The sequence below is a fragment of the Humulus lupulus genome, chromosome 2 (assembly GCF_963169125.1).
Source record: "Humulus lupulus chromosome 2, drHumLupu1.1, whole genome shotgun sequence".
Classification (NCBI taxonomy): Eukaryota; Viridiplantae; Streptophyta; class Magnoliopsida; order Rosales; family Cannabaceae; genus Humulus; species Humulus lupulus.
Window position 1 is genome coordinate 130,262,589 of NC_084794.1, and position 22,915 is coordinate 130,285,503.

General features: G+C 32.6%; 1 protein-coding gene across 1 annotated transcript in view; it reads left to right on the forward strand.

Moving 5' to 3' along the window:
• The first annotated feature begins 5,727 nt into the window (after positions 1–5,727).
• The window catches only part of LOC133818505 (succinate-semialdehyde dehydrogenase, mitochondrial), a 31,458-nt gene continuing 14,270 nt past the window's right edge, over positions 5,728–22,915 (forward strand). The window contains exons 1-11 of the mRNA XM_062251406.1: positions 5,728–5,905; positions 6,490–6,603; positions 6,979–7,078; positions 8,223–8,271; positions 9,312–9,399; positions 9,786–9,896; positions 11,109–11,171; positions 11,279–11,389; positions 12,678–12,743; positions 12,865–12,942; positions 13,752–13,829. Coding sequence (XP_062107390.1) covers positions 5,810–5,905; positions 6,490–6,603; positions 6,979–7,078; positions 8,223–8,271; positions 9,312–9,399; positions 9,786–9,896; positions 11,109–11,171; positions 11,279–11,389; positions 12,678–12,743; positions 12,865–12,942; positions 13,752–13,829 — 954 coding nt within the window. The 5' untranslated portion in view covers positions 5,728–5,809. The remainder of the gene's footprint in view (positions 5,906–6,489; positions 6,604–6,978; positions 7,079–8,222; positions 8,272–9,311; positions 9,400–9,785; positions 9,897–11,108; positions 11,172–11,278; positions 11,390–12,677; positions 12,744–12,864; positions 12,943–13,751; positions 13,830–22,915) is intronic.

Below are 22,915 nucleotides of genomic sequence, written 5' to 3' on the forward strand. Positions count from 1 at the left end.
CTCGTCTCGTGGTACTAGGAATTTTCTTATATTTGATTCTAAATTCTTATAGCACGTGATAATAGATTTATATTAACTTTTAATTGGAAAAAAAAAATGTATATAAACTTTTAATATTACCATTCATACCTTAGTTATATTTTATTTTCTCCTCTTTGCATTATTATTTAATTATTTAATTCAGATTTTACTCACTTTCATTATATATTATAACATTGTAAATGTGTGTATGTGCTGAGACAGACTTCAAATAAACTTTTTTTGTACAGTTTGCAAGAGGTATGTCTCTATCTTTTATTTTAATATTATGCCAATGTTAGATGAGTTTGAATATCTTAAATATTCATCCATAGTGAAGTAGGTTCTGGGATTGTTACTATGTGTTGCGGTGATAACAGAAGGTTGAGAACTTGTGTATTTTAGTGAAGTAGGATCTGATAAATTTGTGTGCTGCAGAGATAAGGAAGAAAACTTGTGTGTTGTTTGAATTGATATTGGCAGATAATTGGTTGTTAGTATGGGGAAAATGTTGTTCGATTTTATGTAGACTTGTCTATGATTATCCTATAATTGAATTGTGTTTGTTTGAATTGTTTGATTATAACATATACTTGTATGAATGTACTTATTGCGTGTAGACTTGTCTATGATTATCCTGTAGTTCTATTGGACGCTAAGTTTCATTCTTTTGGACTAGCATTTATTGATTTTATCAGCTTTGGTATATATTTTTGTTTTAGTGTCAGTGCTTATTTTTTTTTAGATTTATTGATTTTAGTGTATATTATGTATTTATATTTTTTGTTGGATACTTTGCTTCTGATTTTGCTATGTTTATTCAGATTTAGGGTATATATATATAGATTGTTTTGTTGGTGGCTTTTGGTACCCTGTATATAATTTTATATTTGGTATTCTATGGCATATTTGTGTTGTGTTTACTTTGTTAGTGCTGAAGACTTTGTTTATTATCTTGTTATGTTAATCAGCTTTAGGGTGTATTTGTGTTTTGATGTCAATGCTTAATTTTTTTTAGATTTGTTTATTTTAGTATATATTATGTATATATTTTTTGTTGGATACTTTGCCTTTGATTTTGTTATGTTTATTCAGATTTAGAGTATGTATGTGTACTATTGTAATTAAGTTCATTTTTGTGATTCATTTTTTACATTCATTGATTTTCTAATATTATTATGGTTAATTTTATTTATGGTATTCCTTTTTTTTTTTTTTGCCAATGATGTTAAAATAATGAGTATGCTTATTATGTTGGTGATTATAAGACTTATTGTGCTCTTATATTTTTAAAGGCATACAAAGTGTCATAAATGCCCATAATAAACCATTCTTTTTTCTTCTCGAAATTATTAAATTGAGGATATTTTATTATTAAATTAGGAATTTTGTTATACTGTAATTCACAACCTTATTGGTCTCCCAACCGTCTCAAACCTTGTCGGCATTGTTACAAGGTCATTTTTTGTTTAATAATCTCTAAGAGGGATTAATCAACTAATTTTACATATTTATATTGTTGGTTCTCTCATTCATTCGTTAATATATTATAGTAAGATATACTATTTAGTTATAATTTGAAGTCTTTAATTCATTGGTGCAGGGAATATTATAGGACTGACTTTTAAGGTGGATGCTTAGATTTATTATGAAGAATACTGAGAAAAGAAGCATGATTGAGTTTGTAGAGATTTAGAGAAAAGTACTATGTTGTCTTGTTGAGATTTGTTGAGATTTGTTGTATTATATATTTTGAACTTTATGGATTTATAATATTATAATGAATTTTTATTGAGAATTATTTAGTCTCATGAGGATTTCATGTATTATTTATATTTCAATTGTATGAATAAATGTTGTATGTATATGAATTTCTATTATGATAAATATAATTTTTTTTACAAGTTATGGTAATAATAATTAATTATGTGAGTAATTTTTTTATTTAAATTTATATCAAACTTCAATTGTTAAAAATATAATTAAAAGTTTTAAAAAATATATAAAAAAATTATTATTTATATATATTAATTTAATGTTACGATGACACATATTAACTGTTGGCGTTGCCAGCAACGGCGACACGTATTAACTGTCGACGTAGCCAGCAACGACGACACTTATTAACTGTCGGCGTTGCCAGCAACGACGACACCTATTAACTGTCGGCGTAACCAGCAACGACGACATTTATTAACTGTCGGCGTAGCTACTTTTACGCTGGCATAGGCAAATACGACAATTAGTTGACTGTCGTCATTGCTCAATAGCAACAGTTAAAAACTGTCGGGAAAGCCCGTTTTTGTAGTAGTGATATTTTATTTTCAAGAATGAGTCATATATATATATGTATAGTTGAAAATATAAAAGCTTATAATTCATATAAGTTCATAATCATACGATCTTATCACATCGATAAGAAATTATGCAATAAAAATTCAACAATGATTCAAGAATGCAAAGAGAATATAATTAAATACTCATTATCAAAATAATATAATTTTTTTTCTCATATATCTTGGACAAAAAAATATAACTATATAGCAAAATAATTTTTAGAAGAAATATAATTTAAACTTATAAATAATTATGAAAATTTTGAGAAATGAATGCATTAACATTCTAATGAGTGACACTTTTATAAATGATATATATGAAGTAAAAAAAATTTAACAATAAAATTGGACAAGTTAAAATATTTATAAACAAAATATTTGAAAACTAGTTGAAATATATATATTTTTCTTTTAAAAATGAATGGTATGCAAAATATATATACATATTTTCTTGAGATCATATAAGAATTAGTAATAAAAGAATCATCTGGTTCTTCATCTAAATTTAAGGAAATTTATACGTTCCATTGCATATGATTGATCATTTAATTAATGAACTTCAGGTTCACTATACTTTGTATTTCACTCAAATTTTCAACATATACATAACTGATATAAAAGTTTCATTTTTGTTTATATACTAGAGAATGAAATAATTTTAATATCCTTCAAAACATATAATATCATTGATTCTTCAAGAATTATATTTCTCCATTTGATTTTTGTAATATATTATGTTCGACAACATTATATTTAACAATTTTTTCTATCAAATGATGTGCTTGCTTAAAAGCACAATTATTTTTCAAATATAAACAATTTTATCATTCATTCATGTTAATACACAATGATAATAATCATACTTGTTGTAGCCAAATAGATATAATCATTATATAAATATATCGCTTATTTTTCTTTCTCATTTCTTTCCAACAAGTGGTCAAATTTATTAATGAAATAAATTATTTCTTATTCTTATGACTTGATATATTATATAATTAAATGTACAACCGGTACATATTATAAGTCATTTTTTGCCACATTCACAATTATATAGAAATTGTACAACTGGTACATACAATATGTTTAACTTTAGCTAGCAATATATTGTGTTAATGTTTCATCAATAATCTTTTCAAATAATCTTTGTGACTTTATAACACCTTGAGACATGTAATTATAAATTACATTTTGATCAATGACAAAGTTCATTATAATACTAATAATTAGATATTCACTTATAGGAATGTGCAATGAATAAATGACATAAGTAATGAATCATTCACTTTAAGGAATAACATTGAAAAGACCATACTTACTTATGACAAGAAATATTGCATATATAATAACATGACTAATAATATCAATACTCTTTAAAATGAAATTTACTTTCTATCATTCTCTTTAGGGAATAATATTTAAATGTACAACAAAATTGATATACATGTTAACTTCTTTATTGTACAATAAACACACATCCAAGTCAATATCAAAGGTAGTTACACCTGAATTAGTTTATTATCTTCATATTTGTTTTTCAATCTTGTTTATCATGATTTCATATTTTAATATTTGATGCGATTTTCTTAAAACCTTTGGGACTTGAAAAAATCAGTCACCAACTGCATCAATCATAATACATTTCAATGTTTTTTAATTGTGTTTATAAATTTCATATAATTGACAAATATATGAAATATTCACTTCAGATAATTTTGCTAAAATACATAACTCTTTAGCAATTATGTTTCTTTTATATATCTTAATGAATAATATCACTTTTGTATAATATTTAGGATATATGGAAAATCCTATCTCAAGGATCTATAATTTTTTTTTCCAATATGCCATCGACATGGAACCTTACAAATTCCAATGTAATCATTTGTAAATAACTATAAAATAAATGCTATAGAGAAATCAATATTATATATATGAGATAGTAAGAATACATACATATGAATATAATCATATTTACGATAACAAGACATTAAACCATCTAATACTATCACAATAGTAAAATAACAATTCACAGATACATTTTTTTTATGATCAATATATATAGTATGATAATCATATAAACATACTTTCGCAATAAAATATTTTTACCTCAATAATCTATGATGACTAGAGGCTTGATAATGAATTTTGTTATCAACACAAGATGGTGGTTGAATATTGAATCATCTAGTTTCAACGAATGATTATGACTAGAAATTCATGATAAGAATTTGAACCTACAAATATTAATAAGTAGAAAGTCATGCTGATAACGTGTTATAAAACTATTAAAAATACTGAAATATAAAGTATAAAGAAATAGAGAGAGAGATGTAAAGAGAGTGTGAAACTATTGTATTTGTTATTTTAATAGGGGAATGACTCCTATTTATACAAAAAAATAAGTCATAAGAAAATCGGATATCTACTCTAAATAACTAATACTAATATTTTATTTTAGGTAACCTTCATTCTTGATTATCATAGACATCATATATCTCTTCTATATAATAAGTGTGTAGATAATGGAAATTCTTGGTTTTAACGGTTTTTTAATTTTTTAATGTTAACTTTAACGAAATATTCTTATATTTAACAGAATATTCTTATATTTAACGGTAGTTTGTAAACACTTAAACTTAAATAAAATAAAATAAATAATTAAGAAAATTAAAATAAGATATTTTTGAGATATTTTACAATGATAATTATTTAAAAATAATAAATAATTAAACAAATTAAAATAAAATATTTTTTTAGATATTTTACAATGATAATTATTTAAAAATAATAAATAATTAAACAAATTAAAATATGATATTTTTGAGATATTTTACAATAATAATTATTTAATAATAATAAAATCATACGTTTTATAACTTAAATAAAATTTAAACTCACTTATTAGAATAATATCGTATTAAACATATAATATAATTTACTGTAAATTAGTAACAAATTTTTATTTAAAAAAAAACTAGCAATAAACTTAAATTTAAAATTCACGTATAATATTTAATATTACATTAAATATATAATATATAATCATTTGTTGTTACTTCAAAATCCAAAAATTAGAACAAACATAAATTTAAATAAAAATAAATAAAGTATTTAATTAAAATAGTATATTTATTTCAAAATTTATATAACATCAATATAAAATTAATAAAAATAATTAATAAACTAAACAAAAATTTATTTGGAACTAATATATATATATAATATTTATAACAGGCTAGTGTTTTAACAAAATTAATTCCTTTGCTTTGCACATGTACTCCTTTGCTTGCCCACACGTGATTCTCGTCCTGATCCGAGTGACTGGTTGACTAAATGACTCCATTTGAAATACTAATATAATAATAATAATAATTGGGAACAAAGTGAGCAAACTGAGTCCATCTCTGATAGTGAGTGAATTTGGAGTAGAAAGACCAAGACAACAGGCGGAAATGATGTCTGCTGCTGCTTTACCCATTGCTCTTCGATCCTCGAGGCTCGTCTCTTTTCTGCCTACCATGCAAAACTATGCTCTCATCTCTCGCCAGGTCTTTCTCTCTCTCTGTAACACACAAACATGAGTCATCAAACGCGATCTTGCCCTGTCTAAATCCAGCAAGAACCCTAACTTTGTTCCTATACAGTATTTACGTATGATTTTGAGTTGGTTTCTTTTATAAAAGAAATGTAAATGGACTTTGGTTTTGTTTGGCATGTTAGAAATTTGATGATTTGAAAGTTTTCTTCACATGATTGGACATTTGGAAACTCGAAATTTTGATATAGTCGTCTCGTAATGCTTTTCATTCATAACTATTTGATTGGTAAATTAGATGTGGCGTACGAGTTTTGTGTAATTCTAATTCTTAGTTTGGAAAATTCTACTTTCCACAAGGGTGGTAATGATATGTACTAAAGATTGAGGTCCACAACTTTCAATTTAGCGTTGGTGTGTTAAATTTTGATGTTTCATCTCTTGGAAATTTATATATATATATATGCATATATATATATGTATATGTATGCATATATATACATATTACAGTGTACAGGTACACTAACTTTATTCTGTTGATTAATTTTACAGTTTATTGAATTGTTAATTTGATTGAATGTGTGATTTGGATGCCAGATGACTACGGACGCAAATAGTGTTGCTTCTCAACTAAAGAGTTCTGGTCTGTTACGTACCCAGGGCCTAATTGGAGGGAAATGGATTGATTCGTATAGTGGAGAAACTCTAAAGGTAAGACAGATTAAGCTTTTGACTTTGATGCCTAAAGTGTAGTGGAGAAACTCTGTATGATTGTCTAAATTTTAGCTGCTTTTTTTTTACTTGGGTTCTTAATAGAAATGTTTGAGAAAACTATTTTATATAATTATAACTTAATTTGTGTAGTCAGGAGCCTCAGTTTTCATTTTATGGTGTGTACTTTATTGTATTCTCGTTTTGGATTGTGATTAGTGCTTTTGCTGCTCTTGTCTGTAACTTTTATTTTGTTTCTTTGGATATATAATTTTGTAATTATCTTATGCTTGATTTTTTCCTTTTTGTTTCCTACTCCATTTGGCCTTCCTTTAAGCTACTCCTGCTGAATTCTATATCCTGAGGTACTGGCAGGTTTACAATCCATCAACTGGTGAAGTTATAGCAGATGTTCCATGCATGGGACAGAGGGAAACAAATGACGCAATATCTTCAGCCACTGACGCATATACTTGTATGAGAGTTTTGATGGACTTTTTTTCTTTTAAACCTATTGTGCTTTAATTTGGAAGAAGCATTCGCACTGCTTTAACTTAGCTTTTGTTCTCATCTAGATTCCCACAAGGCTACAAGCCTTCCTAATTCTTAAGTATACTATTGTGAATGTTCTTTCTCCTAAAACAAGTTTTCTTTTGACAATACATTTTAGTTGATTCTAATATTGGACTACTATGACATTAGTACTTTGTCTCAGTGTTGTACTGGAATCCACGATTTTTACAAAGGGATATAAAGCCTGTAATGGCCTATTGTAGTAATGTTGAGGGTTGGTTGCAGTTTCTGCACATATTAGGTTTTATTTTTAATATATATGTTTATTTTTTCACTAGTTCTAGTGTTTGATTGCAATTTATCTGATGGATACATTGGAGCTAGTAATAACATTATATTACTTGCTAGTTCAGCTCGTCTCATGTTATTACTAAGGGTAGCTCAAATAGTTAGGCATGTGTTGTTTCAAACAAAAAAAAAAAAAAAGAAAGTTAGGCATGTGGTTTGCTCCCACAAGATCTGAGATTCGAGTCATTCTGGCCACCTACATAATAATTGCTATAGTTTTCTGGTTCCTAAATATTGTAGGGTTAGGTAAGGAGAGTAGTTCCAAAAAATTAAATAAAAATACATAGTAATGTTATTCACGAGCTTGCATAACAAGTTTTAAAAGGAATTTTAAACCTTGCTTGGTTTCCTATCACCAAAAGAAAAATCATATTCTAGCTCAGTTTAAAAAAAGGAAGGAACATCATTGATATTTGAATAAATAAAATTTTGTATTGTGGATAATGGTGTAGCTGGTGAAAAATATAAATATAATTATAACCCTAGATGAAGATTGAAGTTTTAATTTTCTTGTAGATTTTAAGGGAAATACCACAATGAGCTAACTTGTGGGGACATCTCCTCCTCAGTCTTGTAACTAAAAATAATAAAATAAAATGCTACTGTGATCAAGATCAGTATTCTTATCAGAACTCTGCATCAGGTCTAATAATTATTTTGTCAATTGTCATTTTCACCGAAATTTAATTGTATTTAACTTAGCAGGAGGTTGTTAAATATGTTTGCTAATTTAAATATATACATTATCTTCCATGTAGCTTGGAGCAAACTTACTGCCACTGAAAGAAGCAAATATTTAAGGAAATGGTATTGTTGCTGCTCCACGCTTCATTGTCTGAGTTCTTCAATCCTTTCTTTTGTAGATTTGAATTTTAATTGTTTTGACATTGTTGTTCCTATATCGATATGTGGATTTTGAAGTAAATATTGTACTGACTGGGACTTTAGTTGTCATGTCAGTCTCAAAAATCATATTTTGGTGATTAAGATGTCACAAAGTTAGATTTTTAGATGGCTTTGAGTGAATGCTCATTTTGCCTTGTCTTCGGGTCCAAACTTAGGTCTTTTATTTGATTTCTACATATCTTTGCCTCTCAGTTTTCATCATACATATCTTCTGGACACCTTATGTTCTTCATTTGAGTCTGCTTTGTTTCTTTACCACTTATCATTGTACCAATCTGTTTTAGCATCTAAGTATGTCTTTTAAAAAAAATTCACCCCTCTCTTTTGGACCATTGAAATATCTTCTATCAAATGGTACAAGTATAATATTTTTTCTGGTCCAAGAGTATTTTTATTATGCAAGTGTATATATATATTTTAGAGCTAAAATGAATTACTTGGTTTGTTGAAATGTGCAGTGCTCTAAGATTAAGCAAAACTTGTGTACTTGCACCTTATTGTCTATACATTATTTTCTTAAAATGCAATCATTTTAGTCCTTAAATTATGTATGTTTTTGTATATGGTTGATGATATGGAGCTCTAGTTTATAAGATCCTCTTTAGAATGCTTGGCTCAGCTTTGGCTGTTTGGGGTGAGAGAAATCAAAGAATTTTTGAAGCTTTGGCATCTGTGGAGGTCCGAGAAAAAAAGTTAAAATTTTGGTTTTTCTGATTTATTGAGGATTAGAGAATTGTTAGACTAGTCAGATTTTTGTTTCTTATGTATTGTGGGATTGATTTATGATAGGTGTCTTAATCTTGTGGAAAGTTTCTGTTCTCTTTGCTTTTGAATCTCTTTTAGTATTGTTAATAATATATTGGTTTCTTATGTAAAGAATGCTGGACTCAGATGTCAGGAAATTTCACAATAATTATACTTGTCCTTTTGCATGTTTCAAGGTATGATCTACTAATTTCCCACAAAGAAGAACTTGGTAAACTCATAACCTTGGAGCAAGGAAAACCTCTAAAAGAAGCTCTTGCTGAGGTATCAGCCTATTTATTATTATTATTATTTGGGAATAAAACTACAGGTTGTTATTAATAACATATTATCTGAAGTACAACCTAAAGGCCATTTAACACCTAATAAAGGAAAAATAGCTTAGTATTGAATTACAACCAAAATGACTAATCATTGAGTAGCATGGAAAAAGGAAAAGTTTCAAATCCTTGGTGTTTAAACTCCATATAGCCACTCAACCCTTTACTTTATCCCAAATAACACCTGGTTCTGCTTCCATATTGTTGAAAATACGCCTAAGTTTTTTTGACAAGCAACTATCTTTTGACACTATTATTCTTGACATTCAATGCTGCGTTCTCTATTATCCTTCAAAATCTCATGTCATAGTCTCATACTTCATATTACAGATCAATTATGGAGCTAGTTTTATAGAGTTCTCTGCTGAAGAAGCGAAGCGAGTATATGGTGATATAATTCCATCAACACTTGCTGATCGACGATTGCTTGTTTTGAAGCAGGTATGCAGTATCATGTCCAATGTGAATTAACTTATTGACCCAATAGTCATTTGCAAAGTAAATGTGCGTGTAGTTGTATTTATTTATGAATATATGTAATTTTATATGAAAGAAATCTAAGTAAAAAGTTTGTACAGCTTTAGGAATGACTTAGTTCAATGTGTTGACTCACTCACACAAGCTGTACACGGTTCCTCTTATAGAGAGGATTACAAAAATTTGCACAGTGAAAGAATCTTGAAACAAGAAAGAATCAGGAAACAAATCAGCATATTAACCTTCCTATTTGATCTTGCTGCCCAAATCTGCCTATTTACATCTAATCAAATCTTGTTTGACCTCTGAATATCCCAACCAAATCCCCCCCTTAAGCTGGTTTGAAGATGGGTCGCCGTGGACGTAAATGGAGGGTGTATTATTATTGTGATTGCTTTTGATAGCAAGCAAGAAATTTTGTTATAGGAGAGATGAGGTACAAAAGATGATTAGGTATTATTCCCCCAAGAAAAAGACGGTGATAGAGAATCATCTAGGATTACATTCAAATGTGTCAATCTCTCTAAGTCGGTCAGAAAAAGAAAATAAATTGAATCTATGATATGAGCTAGTTGGGTACTCTCTTCTCATTAAAAAAAGCCCTTTTAAGATCTAAACTTTGATTAATAAGAAGCTAAATACAAATAAGAGAGGATAAGGTAGTAAATTCTATGAAGACAATTTGACAATCTGTGTGTATGTATATTTTAAAAATCAAATTTAAATAGGTAAAAACACAAAGTTTAAAAATGTTTCTTTTTAATTTTTATATTATTTTAGGTATTAAGATCTAATTATACAATTCAAAAAGACAGCTGAATCCCTAATGAATTAAAGATAACAAACAACGGGTTGATTCTAAGAAGGAAACACTCAAGGGTCATGAATAAAAAACCTAAAGTAGAAATGAAAGTTTCTGAAACGCATCACCTTTTTGAGGATTTCAGCTGTCTCAAAAGATTTAACATGATATTAACAATCTCTACATAAGTCTGTGCGTGCTTTTCATAGTGTCATAACAAGCAATAATCATCATTATAATAAAAAAAGAAAGAAAAAGAAAAGAAAAGAAAGATGATGTCTGAATATGTTTTACCAACTGCCCTTGGAATGGGTTGTCATAGCTTGTTTATGTGTCTTTCTTCTCAAATTTATGGCAAGGACAAATTTTTGCAGCCTGTAGGTGTTGTTGGTGCAATTACACCTTGGAACTTTCCACTGGCAATGATCACTCGGAAGGTTTGATTATTCAATGTCATGCATGCAGAGTTTTCCATAAGAACATGAGTTTTCAATGCATGATTTTCATTTCCAACACTCATGTTCTATTTCCTTAATTGGAACAGGTTGGTCCTGCTCTTGCATGTGGCTGTACGGTGGTCATAAAACCATCTGAACTTACACCCCTCACAGCTTTGGCAGCAGCTGAGCTCTCCATTCAAGCTGGAATACCACCGGTAAATTCAATCATGCATACATGCTTCCGTTATTTTTTTTCCTTCAAAAGAGCAGAAATTCTTCTTATAATGTACATTGGCATCATATTTTTTTGGGCTTTTAAGTTGACATTGGAGTGGTCCTTTTGGAGGAGGCGGCGGTGAATAGTAGCTCTATATTTTTTTGGTCCTTCATCACCTTGATGAGCACTTAGGCTTTGTTTTGATAGTTGTTTTGTAAGGAAGTTAGTTGTGGGTTGTTGTTATTAGTTAGATGAGCGGTAATGAAGGGCCTGTATATAAGGGCTGAGAATGATTTAAAATGGAGAGAGTATTGTACTGGGAATTTAGTGTGACTCTTGGGAGAGGGAGCCTCTTGAATCAACTCACTCTAGCCATTTTTGGATTGGGTCTAAGATCAGTCCATTGTTCATACAATAAAGAGGAATTTCATACTTGTTTTGCGTGTTTATGTACCTAGGACCTTATCATCACTGTTGAGACTTGAGAGTTCTCTTAAAAAATTAATTTTAGCTGAAAACCTGACAGTCTTGTCTGAAAATTTTGTATGGAAACAAACTTACAAGTCAATCAATTATAATAAAATTTAGTAAGAAGCTCTGAGAGGCAAAAAAGCTAGATTTCCTTCATAGTTCTGAGCTACAGAATACACAGTAAATGGACATTTTTTTTTAATTTTAATTTTGTTTCACCTTTTGTATCATTCTAAAAAGACGTGTTTCCTTTGTTTTACTTCATGTTTTCTCTTCCAATCATTCACGCTTCTTTATTTTTGCAAAATTAATTATCTAATTTTATTTTTTATGATTTCAATATACGCTTTCTGTACTAATTGTGTTATTAGTTTGCAGTTTAGTTTTGTCTTATTATTATTGTGTTGCTAGAGTTTTGTTTTTCTTTATCTTTCCCTAGTTTTCCTGTTTGTTACCAAGTTTTCCTCCGCCATAAGTGAGGGCTTTTAATACACTTGGGAGGAGGTCACTCATGGACATGCGATCTTTGTCTCTTTTTCAAAAAAAAGAAAGAAGACAAGTATATGTAGTTGTTCTGCAAAATGCTCACATCCACCATTAACACTCCTAGTTGAATTTGAAGAGCTTAAAACAACAGAATAACAAGTTTTCGATATGGTTGTAGGTTTGATGCACAATAATAGATTTGGTGCCCACTGGGGACTTCAGTTGTAGGTCTGATAAGGGTCGATTGTATCTGATGAACATTGTTGTATTTGTTTTACTGGAAAAAATTTGTGTCATCTGTTTCTAATGACCTTTATTTTATGCAATAGGGTGTTTTGAATGTAGTTATGGGTAATGCTCCTGCTATCGGAGATGCTTTGCTTACCAGTACACAGGTTTCTACTGTTCTTATATTATTGTTCACCCTTCTCTCATGCCCTGCTTCTATTCTCTTGCGGGGTAATTGGATTTTCAAAGGATAAGTCATTGCCTCTTTCTTGATTAATGACCCATCAGGTGCGGAAGATCACTTTCACAGGATCAACTGCTGTCGGAAAAAAATTAATGGCAGGTGCTGCTGGGACTGTTAAAAAGGTAAGGCAAGGATTAAAAAAAAAAGTGAATATATATGTACGAATAAGTCTTTAGAATATGGTTATGCAGAATTCTTTTGGATCAAGATTCTGTTTTAGGAATCTCCTCTTCTGTGGGAGCCGTGGGTGTTGTATGAGATGTTAAAGGGAGAACTCTATTTTGTTTTGTTGCTTTTACTGAAATGATCGGTTGCTTGCTGATTCTTTTTACAATTTCTGACTCTTATAATTGGAGTTCCAACACTTTTTGATAGTTAAGTGAGAAATTTCTGATCTCTATTCTTTTATTTCTTTGAAGTTGTGTTCTTTTTACTCCCAACCCTAATGTTTCTGATAAGATGTTTGATTATTGGATCCATTTGGTCCCTTTTCTTGTAAATCATTTTTTCAAGTGTCTACTGTTTTGGTTGCTCATGGGGGGGATCAATACTGATATTCTGTTGAAGTGTTCAGTAACGCAAATACATTTTTTTATTGGTACTTTTGGTGGAGTTGAATAGTTGAACTTTTGAGGATAATTTCATCTTTTCTCATTATCGAGTATAATTCTTCACATTTCCAAATGCTTTCACTTTTAAGGAGTTGAGAGATTCTCTCCACAGTAACTCCATGCCCGTCATCCCATTTTTCTGTCAGTCATCTATTAAGTTTGAAGGATGCTCAATAATTAAATCTTCTTTTTGTTATGTTTTCTTTACGAATTAAAAGATACCCTGTTTTCCTTTTGTTTGTTGTAATTTCTCTGTTGCTCAATAAACATCTTTAAAATCAAAAATATATTTTATTCCTTTAATTTCTTGAAATATTTAGGTGTCTTTGGAGCTTGGTGGCAATGCACCCTGCATTGTTTTTGATGATGCAGATCTGGATGTGGCTGTAAAAGGAGTGGTAAGTTTAAATTCCTTGTCTAAAGATGTTGCCCAGATTTAATTATTATTATTTTTTTCAACAATTCCGTTGTCTGCTGCCTACTCTTGGTTAAGGATTGTATATGTAACATTAATTTACCGATTAGATGGTGGTTGGTTCTTTGAACAGTATGGTTAATAGTCTGTATATAGGGCTAACTCAGTAAATAGCTGTTTTAATTTTATATTTAATGTAAGATTAACAGGGTATATGATTCTTTAGTTTCTTTATGAGGGTAATCTTGGTCATAATAACTATACCTTGACGTTGCCGTGATAAACAGCGGCTCTTGAGCATCTATATTTTTTTTGAAAAAAGAGACAGAGACCTTTGTCATAGACTGACCTCAGAGACAGAAAACAAGAAAACAACCACAACAACAAAACACCCCAACTACTCGACAACTTTGTTGATAAAAAATTATTGCTGTTTTCAATAGGGTCCATGATTTCCACCAGGGTAGGTTTTATAAAAGAAGCCCACTGACCAGTCATATTAAAATGACTCCTGGCCCACCCCCCATAGCCCACTTGCTTGGCCCAAATGACCCCACCTCTAAATTTAATTAAATCCTCACACTTGCCACCTTGCCATACACTGAATCGTTTTTATTAAGATGTTTTCTGCTCCCAAATAAATCATTTTTAATTCTCCTATAAATTCTCGGCAGATCAATCATATTAAAAACTTTCTTATTAGAGAAAATCTTCTCCTTATCCATCGATTGCAATCCCCTAGAAATCAGGGATTGGCAAATCAGTTCCTGATAATCAGTTTGATGTTGATGCGATGACTCCACGTTGAAACTTCTCACGTTTGAACCATCTTCCATAGGTGTTGCATGAACATCAGACTTCGGCGTATTTTCTACATCCTCAGGCGGTCCGGTCACCATAATTCCATCCCCTTCGTCTCCTCCAACGGGCTTCCGTGGCACACCACCTTCTTCGACTAGATTGGAACAAAATTTTGCATCTTTCCTGACCCATACATTCCCACCACCACTGTTGGAATGATTATTCGTCTCTCTCAATTTGAATAATCCTAAGGAAATAAGATTTCCATCATAGGGCAGAGTGATTGAAGCAGGAATAAAGCCTTTAGAATCTCCAACCATTCTCAACCGGGCAGTAGACACATCTTTCTTCTCAAAAGTCCATTTGTCCACAGCCATCAACCCACCGCACAAAGCCCCTATAACCTTAAACACAAGAATATTCCAAATCTTCAAAGGAATACCATCAACCCCAATCCAATTATGATAACAACTTAGTTTCTTCTCATTCGACTATTTGCTCCAACTCCAAGGAACAACAAATATCTTTGTAACGTCCGAAATCAAACATTAGGACACCAAAGAATAGCTTTATCATCAAACATTAGTCATTTCGACGTATACTCCTAATTCCCTTTGTATGCCTCCTAGAATGATTTTCCAAGAAGGTTGGCTATCACTTCGAATCAACAAAACAACATGACTCTTCTTACACGAAAACCCTTGGCTGACATGTTTCGTATGGCTATCAACGCCCTCACCCTCACCCTTCACTGTTACCACAGAGACCCAAGCCTTCTTGGAGACCCTAGTGTCTAGAAAGGTTCTCCTTTGCAAATCCCTATCTTGTCCGCCAACAATCCCAACTAGACAGTTGTTCAACTCCTTCCAACTTGACTCCCATCCCTCATTTGGTATAATAACACTTCTGACAACGTTATGTTTTAGCGAGGAAACTGAGGAAGACGCCTCTGATATTCCTAAAACATTCAATGAACACATTCATATTGTTGTTTCTAAAAAATGCTTAAAGCCCTTCTTTTTCTTATCCTTCAAAGACATCAAACTCCAGATCTCTTTAATCAACCACCTTACACCATCTAAGGTCAACGTAATCTCGTATCCTAACATCCTGGTTGTTTCACGCAAACAAACAACCTCTCCATCATTAGAAAGAGTCAACATGAATACCTTATGTTCTGTTTTGAAACTCCAATAACGTTTGAAATCATTACTAGAATTATCAATAACATAACCACCATTTCGTCCAATTCCAGTGGGTAAAAGGAGTTTTTTCTTCCCATAACCAGTGGAGTTATGAAAATCATTCTTACTTGCCCTCCCATGACCGTAGGGGCCATGGGAATCCATCAGACAATTGTCCAGTATTGGCTTTTAAGCATCTATAGGAAATGCACTCCATGTGGTTATATTTGTTTTGATTCACACATTGGACCTTTATTTTGTTTTCCTTTTCTACTTGCATAGTTCATGATATAACGAAAACAATGGAAAAAGAGCCCTACAATTGCATAGATGTCTGCGGGTCTCCATTTTCGCACACATGGTCACCAAGGGATCTATCACAAGGTCAAAACTCCGTATTGTTTGGCTGTTGGTGGCACTAATCACTGCACTTAATCCATTCAAACTCACTTAAGCACTCTAGAAATTCATAATAACAGAAGTAAAGCGAAGCACACACAAACATATGACAAATCTCCACTCTTTCTTTCTTAAGAAAAGAAAAAGAAAGAAAAATACAGCCATCTCACTTAGGAATGACAATTTCATTGGTTGTAAAGGAGGATAATGGAATGACAATTCCAATAGTGAAGCACACACAAGCATACATGTCTCTATTTTCCTCGCATCACCATGGGATCTATCACAAGGTCAAAACTATGTATTTTTCGGCTATTAATGGCACTAAGGACCAAACTTAGTGTAATGTCTCACGTCACTATGGTTACTTCTTGGAATGACGACTGACCCTACAAACCAACACGAGTCTTTCCAGCGTGCTTTGTCCTCACTCGCACGCTTCCTGGGAAATCTTCCCAGGAGGTCACCCATCATAAGATTGCTCCTAGGTCAAGCATGCTTAACTTTGGAGTTCTCAAGTGATGGGCTACCGAAAAGAAGATGCATCTTGTTGGCATAGGTAGTACCCATCAATCCATTTAAGCCTCCTTCAACTGTGTAGTCCCATACCTACACAGTCTTAGAATCATCACATTTGACCTTCTCCAAGCGATGTGGGATTGCACAGCTTTTTACTAGGGCTGTGCAGAAATTTTTACAACCCGCCCAACCCGAATAATCCGCCCAAACCAACCCGAAAAAACCGCCAAAAAACGCAACCCGAATAAACCGACCAAAATTTAAACCGCCCAATTGTTTCATTGGGCGGGTTGAAAATATAACCCAACCCGCCCAATTAAGCATTATATATATATAAATTAATTAAGTTTTGTTTTATTTTTTTACTATAAATTTAAAATATTGTTTTAAGTTAAAAAAGATAAACTTCACACTATTAGTATTAGTATTTAAAAGAAAAAAAATTACAAAAATTAAAAAAAAAAAAAAAAATTTGTTTGGGCGGGTTGACCCGCCCAACCCGACCCTTACCCAACCCGCCCCAAAAAATCCAATTTCGGTTTGGGCGGGTTAACCCGACCAACCCGCCCAAATTATTGGACGGTTTAAAAAAAAAAAATTTCTTAATTGGGCAAGTTACGAGTCATTTTTGCTAACCCGATTATGACATTGGACGGGTAAAAATGCCTTGTAACCCGACCAACCCGCCCAATGCTCACCCCTACTTTTTACCTGGTCTTTCCCCTTACGGTTCACGGGATTCTGACTGGCACACTTAGTTAACGCACTTGAACTCACATTTAAAGCATACTACTAGAAATTTATAATAGCATAAGTTATTTGGGAAGAAAATATAAGTATATAATGGAATGACTATTCTAGTCATTTCATTTAGGAATGATATTTCCATTGTTTGTACACTAGTTATTCCATTGGAGTAATTAGGGTGCATGAGTGGCTTGTAGTCCTTGGGTTTGGGTATACTGTGAAGAGATTGTGTGGAAGTGTTATGAAGATATTTATTGTCTTTAATTAGAATATTTAGTTTTCTTTATTATTGTTTTTTTGTTTCCCTGTATTTAATGGAATTCCTAATGATTCTATCTTTTCCTCTTTTGTGGTCTAGTATGCTAGCCACCTGCTATGTATATATATTAAATTGTAAATCATCATTTTCTCAAGAAAATAAGAAAATTTAGTATTCTTCTCATCATTTTCTTCATGGTATCAGAGCTGATCTCTGAACCCTAATTTTCTTTTTTCAAACACTTCTCTTCCTAGCTGTGCTCTAACCATGACCAAATAGGCCATGACCTCACAAGATGTTTCCTCGGAAGTCACTTCTAGATCTGAGCCTAATCCTTCAGCCCTTATCATCGCTGATACTTCTTCTTAGGCTGTCACAAATCATAAACTTCATGGCCATAATTTTATGCTATGTTCACAATCTGTTCTCGTGTACATTTGCGTCAAAGGAAAGGATGGGCATCTCACATGGGAAATCTCTACTCCTGAAACTATAGATCCTATATATCGGACCCAGAAAATTGATGATCACTTGGTTATGTCATGGCTAATAAATTCCATGACCATGGAGGTTGGAGGAATTTTTTTGCTCTATAGGACAACCAAGGAGATATGGGAGGCTGCACGGGAACATATACCGAAAAATTTCTCAAGAGTTATTTGAGATTAAGACTAGATTATATGATCTACGACAAGGAGAGTTGAGTGTTACTCTACGTATCAACACTCTCACACGTTGTTGGCTACAATTCGACATGTATGAGATATATTCTTGGAAATGTCTGATGATTCTACCTTGTATAGAAAGATTATTGAACTAAAAAGGATCATGAGATTTCTTCTTGGCCTCAATATAGACCTAGACGAAGTTAGGGGGGGAATCATGGGGATTAAACCTCATCCAACTATTTGGGAGGCCTTTGTTGAAGTTTGTAGAGAGGAGAGTAGAAAGACACTAATGATGACAAGCAATCGCACCACTACCACATTCGAAGGGTTAGCCGATTAGCCTTGTTCACTCACAGTTCATCTCAGAGTAATAAGCCTAGGAAAGGATGACCGTGGTGTGATCATTATAGAAACCTAGTCATATGAAGGAGACATGTTGGAAAATATACTGAAAACCTGTAGATTGGAAGCCATCCAATGGACGATCACAACAAACAACTTTGCAGAATTTAGTTCATTCACAAAGGAGCAAATTGAAGCACTGCATAAAATGTTTGGTCATGGTTCCAACTTCAGACGAGCACAACAATCCTCTGTCGAGCAACCTACTAGTCTTCTAGCACATCAAGGTATTCTCTCCTATGCTTATATTGTCCAAAATAGTGCACAGACTCCTTGGATAGGAGACTCAAGAGCCTCAGATCATACGAGTGGAGACATCATCTTCCAGAATTAGAGTCCATGTACGAGTCACACTACAGTTTGAATAGCTGACGGTACATTCTCACTAGTAGCAGGAATCGGTTCAGTCCAATTCACAAAGGATCTTCACCTTTGTCCTATTCTTTATGTTCCTAAATTAGATTGCAATCTAATCTCAATCATCGAACTTACTCGTGACTTAAAATGTGACTAATTTTTATTCCAATTTTTGTGATTTTCAGGTAGTGGATTTAGGGAAGGTGATTGACAATGCTGAGATGCGTGGTGGCCTTTATTTGCTCAAAGAAAATAATCTTCTTGGTAGACAAGTTCACCCATCAAGTTGTGTTTCGAAGTCTAGTTCAAATTTAGTCAATCTTGTTTCCAATTCTGTTATAATTGAGAGTAGTCATGTTATGGCATTGTTGCTTAGTTCATCCAAATTTTGTGTGTATTGAAATGTTGTTTCCACATTTGTTTGTCAACAAAAATTCCAATTTTCATCATTGTGAAATCTGCCAGCTTGCAAAACATACTAGGCATGTATATTCTAGTTTGCAATACAAGCCTTCACATCATTTGTCTGTGATTCACCGTGATATCTGGGGAACATCGAGAGTAAAAAATATAAATGGGGCTCGATAGTTTGTGACATTCATAGATGTTCATACAAGAACAACTTGGACATTCCTTATGATAGAAAAATATGAAACAACCACCATTCCATGATCTCCAATCAATTTCAAAGCAACATTCAAGTTCTTAAAACAGATAATGTCAAGGATTATTGTGATTATTTGAATATTTTTCTGTGTATTATTATCTCAAAGAGAGGGAATATATATACAACCTAGGATCTGACCTAATAAATACAAATAACTAATTCTAGAAAGTACAACTGTAAAATCCCCTAATTTTAGAAAGAATAAATATACAAAATATTTGGTATTAATACCAAATTGATTCCTATTTACAGCTGTGGTCAACTAACTAATTACTGAAATAAATCCACACTCTCCCTCAAGCTTGGTTGTATATATCAAACATCCCAAGCTTGCAAATTAAATCTTCAAAGCTGGTTCTTGGGAGAGCTTTAGTGAGGATGTCAGCTGTTTGAAATCTTGATGGAATATAAACGGTTTGAACAATGGCATTCTCAATCTTCTCAGTGATGAAGTGTCTATCTATCTCAATATGTTTAGTCCTGTCATGATGTACAGGATTTTTTGCAATGCTAATGGCAGCTTGATTGTCACAAAACATTTGGATAGACTCTTCTGTAAATACTCCCAGTTCGCCAAGTAACTTTTTCAGCCAAATTCCCTCACAAATGCCGAGAGCTAGAGCTCTAAACCCAGCTTCAGCTGAGCTTCTAGAAACAACTGCCTATTTCTTACTTCTCCATGTTACTAGATTACCCCAAACATAAGAACAGTAACCTGAAGTACTCCTTCTGTCTGTTATATCTCCTGCCCAGTCTGCATCAGTGTACACTCTGATTTCCTTATTTTCACTCTTCCTGAAAAGCACACCTTTTCCTGGAGTCATCTTGAGATATCTCAGGATCCTTGTAACTGCTTCCATGTGTTCCTCTGTTGGATTATTCATGTATTGACTCACTACACTAACAGGAAAACCAATGTCAGGTCTAGTGTGAGATAAATAAATAAGACGTCCAACTAGCCTTTGATATCTCCCCCTGTCCACAGGTGTCTGATCAGTCCCAGAGCCAATTTTCTTGTTTGATTCCATTGGAGTTGAGGCTGGTTTACACCCAAGTATTCCTGTTTCTTTGAGTAAGTCAAGAACATACTTACGTTGAGAAACAAAAATGCCATGTCTTGATCGTGCAATTTCCATGCCAAGAAAATATCTGAGATACCCTAGATCTTTAATCTCAAATTCCTTTGATAAGAAACTTTTCAACATTACTAGTTCCTCCTTGTAATCACCTGTCAATATTATATCATCAACATAAACGATTAGGATAGCTATCCTTTTATCTGAGTCGAGTTTGACAAACAATGTGTGATCTGCCTGACATTGTGTATAGCCATTCTGAATGATTGACTTAGTGAATTTTCCAAACCATGCTCGTGGAGATTGCTTAAGGCCATATAGAGATTTTTTGAGTCTACATACTTTATCGTGGTTGGATGAATTCTCAAAACCAGGTGGGATATCCATATAGACTTCTTCTTCAAGGTCACCATTCAAAAAAGCATTCTTAACATCTAGTTGGTGTAGTGGCCAGTCCTGATTTGCAGCAAGAGAGAGAAGGACACGGATGGTGTTGAGTTTAGCAACGAGTGCAAAAGTCTCTTGATAATCTATCCCATAAGACTGAGTGAAACCCTTGGCAACCAAGCGAGCTTTAAGCCTCTCAATGCTACCATTTGCTTTATGCTTAATAGTGAATACCCACTTGCATCCCACGGGTTTCTTTCCAGTTGGCAATTTTGTGATTTCTCAAGTACCATTCTTCACCAGGGCGTTGACCTCATCTTGTATAGCTTTTTTCCAACTAGGATCAGTTAGTGCCTCTTGACTTGTACGAGGAATCTGTTCACTGTCAAGAGTAGAAACAAATGCCTGATAGGTTGGAGATAAGATTTTGTAGGACACAAAGTTGCCAATAGGATGTTGAGTACAAGCTCGAACACCTTTTCTTAAAGCAATAGGCAGGTCATCATTTATATGAATAACATTATCACGACTAGGATTACTCAAACCTGAATGTATTTTTGGAGGATGTGGATCCAGTTCCGATTCATGGCGGCACTCAAGATGTGTTTGATCTTTTAATTCTTTGTCAGAATATTTCCTTCTTTGGTAGACACGGATTTCTTTAGGTTCTTGTTGTTGAGACTCAATAGTCATGAGTGGATCTTGATTTTCTATGACTTGAGAAGAATTAGATGGACCTTGATTTTCCATGACTGAAGAGGTCGAAGAAGTGTCTTTGACTGGATTGGAAAATTGATCGAGAGGTGGAGTATGAGTATTAGTATGATCGAGAGGTGGAGTATGAGTATGAGTACTTGGAATAATGTCAGTATGGGTACCTGGAATACTCTCCCAAAGATGAGATTCATTTACATTCTCCCCCTGAATCTCATATTTGTAGTAAGCATGTTTTTCAAAAAAGGTTACGTCCATAGAGTTATAAGTTTTTCGAGTTGTAGGAGAATAACACTTATAACCCTTTTGATGGGAGGAATAACCAATAAAGATACATTTGATAGACTTAAGATCCAACTTACTACGATGTTGTGAATAGATATGTACAAAAACAATGCATCCAAAGATTTTAGGGTCAACAAAACTAATGAACCGAGTATGAGGGAATAGTTGCAAAAGAGTTTGACAAGGAGTTTGAAATTTTAGCACCTTGGATGGCATTCGATTGATGAGGTATGCAGCAGTAAGAATGGCATCACCCCAGAAAAATTTGGGAACATGAGTCCCAAACATGAGAGATCGAGCAACTTCAAGGAGATGTCGATTTTTGCGTTCAGCAATTCCATTTTGCTGAGGAGTATCAACACAAGAACTTAAGTGAATGATGCCTTGTTGTATCAGATAAGGACCAAGAATAGAATTAAAGAAATCTTTGGCATTGTCGGTTTTGAGAATTTGAATCTTAGTTTGAAATTGTGTTTGAATCATAGAATGAAAGCGCTGAAATATTTCACCCACTTCTGATTTATTTTTCATGAGAAACACCCAAGTTAATCTCGTGTGATCATCTATAAAAGATACAAACCATCTTTTTCCCGTTATAGTATTG